The 9,463-nt window shown below is 34.1% G+C and overlaps 1 protein-coding gene across 1 annotated transcript; it reads left to right on the forward strand.

Annotated features, from left to right (window-relative positions):
• The first annotated feature begins 997 nt into the window (after positions 1 to 997).
• Positions 998 to 9,418, forward strand: LOC123542934 (cytochrome P450 2F3-like). The gene is made up of 6 exons (XM_045328983.2): positions 998 to 1,839; positions 4,305 to 4,517; positions 4,891 to 5,032; positions 5,768 to 6,033; positions 8,006 to 8,136; positions 8,812 to 9,418. Exons 1-6 carry the CDS (start codon positions 1,285 to 1,287, stop codon positions 9,023 to 9,025), a joined length of 1,521 nt encoding a protein of 506 aa, XP_045184918.2. The 5' UTR covers positions 998 to 1,284; the 3' UTR covers positions 9,026 to 9,418.
• Positions 9,419 to 9,463: the final 45 nt, after the last annotated feature.

Genomic DNA, 9,463 nt, shown 5'->3' on the forward strand with positions numbered 1-9,463 from the left:
ACTCTATAGTGTGTTATTGAATGTTCCATGGACTCTGCTGCATGACTACATGCTTGGTACTTTTGGTACTTTTGATACATGTGAATGTTGATGTCTGCTCAAATCCCGAGCTATAGGACAAGTACTGTGGCATGTATTTCCCCTTGTGTCCATGCTGTCGCGGAGGGCGACCTGTGTGTGTCCACTTTTTTAGCTCGACTTTTCGAATTGCAATCGCTCCAGCGTCGACGTCCAAGGGGCCGTTGGTTAAAGTTTGTGAAAAAGTCAAATATCTCTGTTACTATCAAAGCTTTTGACTTGAAACTAAGAATAGTTATTCACTATCAAAGTCTGCACCAGGAAAAACAATCCCTCTGGTTTGAATTTTGACAGAGTTAACCCCTGTTTAGCTTAGAATTGTTTGGTTAATGTTTTTGATAAAGTCAAATATCTCTACTTTCAAAGCTTTTGACTTGAATCTTAGAATTATTATCTACTATCAAAATATACACCAGGAGAAACAACCCCTATAACTCTAATTTGACAGAGCTATGCCCCTTTTTAACATAGAATGTTTCGGTTAAAGTTTTATAAAGTGTATACCGACACAGCTCTAATTCATATATATAATCAAGCACTGAGAAAAGTCGAGCGCGCTGTCTTACGGACACCACCTGTTCAATTTTAACACCAAAAGAAAATAAAGCGTAGAATTAAACTATTTAACAAATTCAAGATAATATCAAACTATCACTTTAATGTACAGTTCGTTTTCGTAAACATCATGTTTGTAAACATTAAAGATTTCGTTTTGTAACCTTAACTCTATTGACCTTTGTATCATAATACATAATAAGGCACAACCTATTATTGAAAAGGAGTGTACGTAAAACGTTTCATCTCTTTGCATTCATAAATATAAAATTGATGTAGATTTATCGTAATATAGATTTACTGCAGTATTGTATATATCATTGAAATTTTGTTGAAAGAAACACGAGCTGCACGAGAAATTTGTGTAGATTTAAATTAGTTTATTGAAGAGTTTTAACTGATCAAATGTAAGTATACATACTTTGATACTGCACTCTATACAGACTAATTAAATTTAAATGTACGCGGCTACCCTAAGCAACCCTTATTTTTACAATGAAATAGTCGATATGAATAATCAGCCTGAGGTCAACCATCGCGGTCAAGTTGCAACTACTTTAAAGTCGATAAACGTAAATATGCAGCGAAGTTCGTTATTTCGTATCTATGCATAATTTTGACATATAGGTACACTATACAGCCTTGTACAGAATGGATGTATTAATTTATATAATACTTGCAGTGCTGGTGTTCATATATTTGTTTAAAACAAGGAAATCTAAAGGGAAAACTATTCCTGGACCGTCGGGATGGCCATTGGTTGGCAATGCACTGGAGATTACCGAACAAAACATGCCGCAAAAATGTTTCGACTATGCGAAAAAATTTGGACCAATCGTTCAGCTGAAACTGTTTAATATGAACGTAGTTTTACTCAACTCTGTGGAACTGCTCCAAAAAGCTATGAACGGTGATTCATACAAACAGTTTTTCAACGATCGGCCTGGATTTTTCTACGGGGAACATTTTCTGTTTGGGAGTCAGGGTGTTATCGTGTATAAAGACGGATACGGAGGTGTGCATAGCGACTTGCGAAAGACGCTTACTAAAGGGTTGCATGTGTATGGAGATGGTATCAAAGATTTTGAGGACATGATTACATCTGAGCTTCAAAAACTCGTCAAGAAAATCGACAAAATCGGAAACAAAGAATTTGACTTCATCAGCACAATCAAAATGTCGTTATCAAATCTGTTGTCAATCTTGGTAAGTGTACTAAGCCCGGTTTTATCATTCATATTTATTGATAACCTTTAAGTTAAACAGCTCAAGATATTAATTGAGCCGTGCAATGAGAAAACCAAATAGTGGCTTTGCGACCAGCATGGATCCTGAGCAGACTGCAGACTCCATGCTGGTCGCAAAGCCACTATGTTGGTTTTCCTATGGCGCGGCTCAATTAATGATAAACTTTCAGTTAAACTGTCTAAACTCTATGTCAAACTGTAAAAAAATGTAAGGTGTAATCCTAGCAGTACTTAATTACAGAAATAATCGGTATACAATCTTCTATTGCAAGGGCTTCGGACATCATAATATGCTTCTAGCCTACATTTTGAAGGCAAAATTCTCATTAAGTATTTAAACAATACCCAAATCGTTTCAAGTCAATGATAAACCAATGGGTTAGTTAACTTATTACAGCAGAAACTGGTTTGTATTTGTCGCTATCAAGATGTTTTTCTTATTATATTAAAAAAAAATAAAATGTTTAATTTCCGTAAAATTATAATGTCATCACTTTACGGAAGTTTTAAATATATTAATTCCAGTCGAATAATGTGACAAAATCTGTTTATTTAAGAAAAAATAACATTTTAGGATTAAAATCCTATAAACATGATAAATAAATAAAAAAGAGAACGATATTGTACTTGATTTATGTATACACTGTTCGTAATGTAAAGTAATATAACATTAATACTAAGAAAAGACAGTCATCTTATCAAGGCCATAAGGTGGGTTCTTGCTTGGGATAAGTACCAGTGGCACAGAAAATATTTGAGCCGCGCCATTGGAAAACCAACATTGTGCAATTGCGACCAGCATGGATCCAGACCAGCCTGCGCATCTGGGCAGTCTAGTCAGGATCCATGCTGTTCGCTAACGGTTTGTCTTATTCCTTGAAAAGCGAACAGAATGGATCCTCAGTCTGGTCTAGATCCATGCTGGTCGCAAAGCCACTATGTTGGTTTTCTCCTGGCACGGCTCATTTAACTTAAACATGTAATAAAAATAATGGATTCACAGTATCTGCCTCTCTCACCACTACACATGTATACATGCCTATGTGTACCCTTTCAATCATTTGTATAGTATTTGAGTTACAAACAGATGTAAAAATATGTGAATATCAAATTATTAAAAATAAATATAAAAAGTATTGGTTACTTTACATTTGGGAACACCCTGTAGTTATATTTCTTTTGTTTAAAAGTACTGTTCCATCCCCTGCATCAACACAATAGTCACAGAAAATGTGTATAATTAATATCTACATATGCTGGCCAAATATGGTTTCGATGCACGGGGTGGGGGGGGGGGGGGGGACAATGTTGTATAAAGCAAAGTAGCTTTTATATGTATATAACAGGGTACGTAATTCTATTTAGAGCAAAAATCACCGTTTTATATAACAAATATTGAAAAAATGACTTTAAGAAATATTCTCAGATATGTCATTTTGATGGTATATGCAATTAAGTACTTATTTCTTAGTGTTTTGTTTTCACTCTTGGAGTAGGCAAATTCATGTAGAAAGTGTCCGAAGTCTTACATGTATATGAAAAGTACAAGATATTAAACAGCATAGGCGTAGGAGGAGGGGGACAGGGGATTTGGGAGCAACCCACGACCCATTATTTCGAGAGTTTTAGATAGCACATTCTTTGATCGTTTTCTTAAGGTTTGATCCATTTTTGTTCTTGTCAGAAATAACAGTAAATAAAGGGAAAAGGGAAAATTAAAGGATTATCTAGATGTATTGAATATTTTTTTTTTCCTTTTTGGGAGGGTTTAGCTGGATTGTACAAGTACTCTTATGTCATTCTAAAGAAATGGTGTCTAAAGGAAAATTCTTTCAAAATTGAAAATCAACATTTCTAAAAATTTAAAGTACATTACATTTTATTTAAAGTACACATGAAAACTGAATTGGAATCACTATACGAGTTTTACTATATTTAAAATAACCATATTTTACATAAGAACCAGAATCTGTGCCTTTATTTAAAAAAAAAAAACTAAATAAAAATGAAATAAAAAAACAACAACAAAAAAACTAACCATTTGGAATTTTGATACGCTGTGACTAAATACAGAGTTGGTGTGCCCGTGATGTGTGCCCGTGATATATTACAGACTCCGGTATATACCGGATTAACTAAATTTGAACAAAAATACCTTAAATGTATATATTTTGTAACCATGGTGATTCTAACCCTAACCTTTAGTCAGTATATTATGCACATTATACACTAAATGCGTGCGGACATGCAAAAAATGAGTATTTTTGCCATGCGTTTCATTTGATAATAATTCCGCGCATGCGCAGAACGGCTGCACCAACTCTGCAATGAGAAACATTCATTTTGATATGTGTACTGATTCAAATTTCCTTTACAATTACTTATAGACATAATTGTTTTAAATCTACATATTCATATCATCAGCTTATAGGCGAGTCACTGGACGAAGATGATGACGATATAAACCTATTCTGGGAATTCGACAAGTCCTTAATATTTATGTACAGTGCTAAAGCCGATGCGGTATATTCAACGTTTCCGTTTGTCCGGTATATTCCCGGGATTTACAAAGAACAATATGACAAAATAACCAGAACGAGGCGCAGAATTATCGACAGGTATTACACAAGGGTCAAGGTATGTACAACAACAACAAAAAAATATGTTTAGCATCAAAGTAGTCGAAAACGACTGTTATCTTTATTAGTTTTAACATGTCCGAAATATTGTAGAATTATACCAGTTTTACTGGAGTAGTGGCTATCTTTTTACTTGGACTTTATCACAGACCCCATTGTGAAAGCGGAGTAGGGCGGGGGCGGGCTCTTTCTAAATGACAGTTATTTCCTTTTTATGTAAATGTTCAATGGTATGTCAGTATATGTACTTCATAAATCTTTCTATATCAGTTATTTTGACTACTAGCATAATAAACAGACCACTGACACTAGCTTTGTTGACATGTTTGTAATTCAGAGGTGTTGTCACTAGTTGTTATATTGTATTTCAGGAGAACCACAAACCAGGAAATACACGTGGCCTGATACATTTTCTCCTGGAAGAAAGGAATAAAGAGTTGGAGAATTCAACCGACAACATAGTTCTCACAGAAGAGAGGCTGATATCAATCGTTCTAGAAATGGTCGCAGCGGGTAAAAAAAAACTTGTTTAAAACCCTATTCCTTTATAAAAAAAACACACACATGGACAATATCCTACAACATTTTGCATTTAAGAATCAAACAAAGTAATAACCAGTGTCATCGTTATTCTCTCTGGGTAATATAATGATATGTATTCATAATGATAACGAATTACTAGTAAAGAAAAAAGTCCCGGTGATAAAACATTATCCCTACGAAGTTTTACGCTGTACTTTTGTAAAAACGAACGACTCTTGCCACGGGATTTACATATGAGCCAGGTTGCGATCTAGTCTTTTTATCTAAGATCTGGTTGGCATCGTTCTTTCTTAAGGAAATATTTACAGGTTTCCTTAAAGTGCGGACGAGATTACTTGGTCCGGTAAAAAGACAGGTTTCAAATGTAAGCTCTTAAAACCTAAGCAATATGGTGATATATAAATGTAGATAAAAGTGAGATGACATGTACTTTGTTATGGATAAGCAGATTCAGTGCGTTATAATTTTTATTATATACGTTTTATTATCAAATATTTTTTTAAGGTAGTGGACCCGTAATGACACTCGGCAATTTCCGTATGATTTCGTACTTTCGTAAGGCAATTCGGTATTCTTCAGACATATACATAATTCAATTTATATACGGTTCTCATTAAAAATCCGGAGAATACCGAAAGCGCATACAGAGATAACGTAGTTTGCCGATTTGCCATTACGGCTCCACTACCTGAATTTATTTTGCAGCCGTTGTGACTTCCATGAGCTCAATGAGCAGTACGATATTATGTTTAATGAGTCACCCAGAATGCCAGAAAAGAGTTCAGCAGGAGATCGATGACGTCATAGGCAAAGATCGTCTGCCGACGGTAGATGACAGAATAAATTGCAAGTATATGGACGCAGTTGCGATGGAAATACAAAGGCTGATCACAATAATCCCTCTGAGTGGACCTCATATGTGTAGACCTAATTTGCAGTTCGAGGGTTATGACATTCCAGCAAACTCAATGGTATTTCTGACTTTTAAAATCTCATAATGTCTTTGTTTTCGATGTGTCTCATTACAGGTCTTGTGCAGTCGTTTTTGCGCATAAGACAAAATCATTATCATCGGAGCACACGGCAATTATAATATGTTTAATATCCTGACTAAAGGTTAGAGTTAGAATTGCCATAGTTACATAATATATACATTAAAGATAAAAAAATTCAAATCTCTTGAATCCGATATATACCGGAGTCTGTAATGTATCACAGGCCTACCAGATCAGTCCTTTGTTTTAAAAAGTGACTGTCACATTTTCCATTTTGAATATAAAGTATATTAATTTCTTTTTAGGTCCAGTTTCCAATGTAGGGATAATACACGTTTGTTTTGTGTATTAACGTCTGCAGAAACCCGCGGGATTGTTTGTGACCGAGACCGAAGGTCGAGGTCACAAACATATCCCAAAGGCTTCTGCAGGCGTTAATACACAAAACAAACGTGTATTGTCGCTATTCTTGCATAAAAAAACATTACACGACGACTAAATGCATTTTTTTCACATGTGATGACTTGACGATTCCGGTACATTTTCTATTTACCATTCTTGTTGTTCTTGGAAACGGTAAACATGTTTTAAATATCCATAACCGGGGCACACATAACAACAACACTACGAAAAGGGTGATTTGAAGGTTTTTGAGCATCTTATTTTTATTTTTAGTTATTACAAACGTTACATTAAACATAATTTTGCATATAACTTAAAAATTTGATAAACAGGAACACAATTATTTTAAGAATAACAACTTTACATTCGAATTATTTTGAGTACGGACAAACAGAGTACGGATGAGTACGAAGCTAGTGACTAACTTTCGATGTTTATTATATGAATTCTGCGAACAATCAGGTAAAAACAAACCGACTGATACTAACAAAAATCATCATTATAATACCTAAAAACGGGCAATAGCACAAGTTACACGCGATACTGATTTATTCACAGTTATTTTCAATTACTAACAGACGCTTTGTAAAGGGAGTAAACTCTAAGAGAAGCTAGTGCGTACATTGATGGGGGCAGTACGTTTGGGGTTGGAAACTGATACAGCTAAACATACTATGGATTACATTGTATCTATAATGCTACAAGAAGAGGTTATTGTGGAAGAAACAAGATGCAGATGCCAAATATCAGTCTGCGCGGAAATACATACATACGTCCCTGGCAAAGCATTTCAAAAATAAAAATCATGTATTAACAGCACGTGAATTGCCTTGTTTGCACACGATTTTTCACCCGTTTATACATGGGCGGATCCAGTGAAAAAAGTAGTTTTTATGCAAGAATAATTGTTTACCCTAATATTTACATTTGTTCAAAGGTCTGAATACTGATGAATAAGATTTTATTGAATCTAAGGTTTTAGATTACCTCCCTTTATGGCTCTTATTGTAAAAGTTCATGTGCAGTATATTTCTATCATGTAATAATGTATAGCATATATCTAGACAACTGCTTCGCCTGTCTTTATGAAAAATATAAATCTTCACAAACTTGGGGAAATCTTGTTGAAACTGATTTTTGATTAAAATGTAGTTAAAGCTAATAGCCCACAGTTTGTGATACATTTTTTCTACATGTTTAAAAAAATCTTATGTCAAAAAAATGTGTACTAATAATTTCAGAGTACTCACTTTTTATGCATTCTTAGGAGAAATTATTTTGGCCTGAAATGTAAGGGTTAGTCCCTTAAAGAGAAAAGGTCCGATTTAACTTGACCGTACATGCTCAGCTGAACACTTGCTAAGATGGCTGAATTCGTTCTTCCAGTAGACAAAAGTGGGAGTTGAGCGTGTATTATTGTAAGATGAACAACGGATTTGTAATGTCTATTGTAATTTCGAAACTCAGCTGAAAGACAATTTTATTGATAAATTAGGATATCACTAACCAATTAATATTTTTATTTTGTATTCTCTATTTAACTTAGGTTTTGCCAAATTTGAACTACATTCACCATGACGAAAATATTTGGGGCAAAGATGCTTGGGAATTTAAACCGGAAAGGTTTCTAGACGAAAACGGCGATGTCATAGAAAGAGGCCACACATACAGGCGCAAGTAAGACGCCGCATATTACTTACATATAGTTTTCATAATCATATTTACATACATGTATTTACAAGCTACAAAATACATGGCTTGCTGTGTATTTGTACCCTATTGTGTAATCACATTTACATATTTTTTATTTGATACCTACTATTGCTTTTATTGGGACGGCTTTACCATTTAATAGAGATAAAGGTATATTTCTGACAATCATAGAACCTATATTTTATTCCTTATCACATATAAAGATAATTGTGCTCTACAAATACGATTATATGATTTTCATTCACGAATGATAAATTATTCAAGATATGATAAATTATTCAAGATCAAGCACTTATCATTTTGAGTATAATTTTATATGATAAACGGATGTCACGGTTTAATCAGTGAGATGTTTATAAAGTAATGGTAGTGAATATTGATATTTCACAGCGAAGTTTTTTGGGTTTTTTTTGCATGCTTTCGTTGTTACTTATTTTATGTTGTATAAAGTTACGTTTTTTTTACATGTCACATGTCATTTTTAACAAGCTAAATGTAAATTTAGGTATTCTTTGTTTTATCATAGCTGTTAACAAATGCCACTGGGGTACACAATAAATGCTATAAAACAGAAAATAAATGAACTACTCCAAAATCACCCCACCAGACGTCTCGATGCTTTTATTTTTTATATTGCAGTTGGGTGCCTTTCAGCGTTGGGCGACGGCAGTGTTTGGGAGATACTTTCTCCCGGACTCGACTTTTCCTGTACACTGCCACATTATTTCAGCGATGGACTTTTATCCCATCTCCTGGAAAATATGGTTCATGTGACACAAGATCAGGAGACTTTGAAGTTAATTTGGCAACCCGACCGAAAGAGTTTTACTGCAGAGTTGAAAAGAGAGCATAAACTCAAACATTTATCTCCCTTGAAAAATCTGGCAGCCATTTTCAAAATCCTAGATATGTAACAGAGATGGTTTGCAGAATCAGGAAAAATGTGATGACATTATGACATTTGTCATATTCTTTCATGCATGTAATATTTTGTAATATTTTCACACCAAGCCTCCACCACAAAAAAAAAAAAAAAGAAAAAAAACCTCACTCCCCCAGAACTTCATTGCATTGTTGAAAATACTTGTCTAATCTGTATTAAACTCTATATTAGGAACGACCGTCAAAAATGCGCCAGGAAAGATAACCTTTTCTATGTAAATACTGTCTATAGATCTATTATACGCATAAAATCATTATTAACATGTACATATACATGTTATACATGTATATAATTTCAAATACATTACATATCATTTTCTATGACAATTGAAGAAGTTTGTGTTTCTTT

The sequence above is a fragment of the Mercenaria mercenaria genome, chromosome 19, assembly GCF_021730395.1.
Source record: "Mercenaria mercenaria strain notata chromosome 19, MADL_Memer_1, whole genome shotgun sequence".
Taxonomy (NCBI): domain Eukaryota; kingdom Metazoa; phylum Mollusca; class Bivalvia; order Venerida; family Veneridae; genus Mercenaria; species Mercenaria mercenaria.

Coding starts and splice junctions, on each gene's coding strand:
- LOC123542934 (XM_045328983.2), top strand. CDS start 1,285: ATGGATGTATTAATTTATATAATACTTGCAGTGCTGGTGTTCATATAT. Junction 5,033..5,767: donor TCTAGAAATGGTCGCAGCGG/GTAAAAAAAAAC, acceptor TTTATTTTGCAG/CCGTTGTGACTTCCATGAGC. Junction 6,034..8,005: donor ACATTCCAGCAAACTCAATG/GTATTTCTGACT, acceptor TATTTAACTTAG/GTTTTGCCAAATTTGAACTA.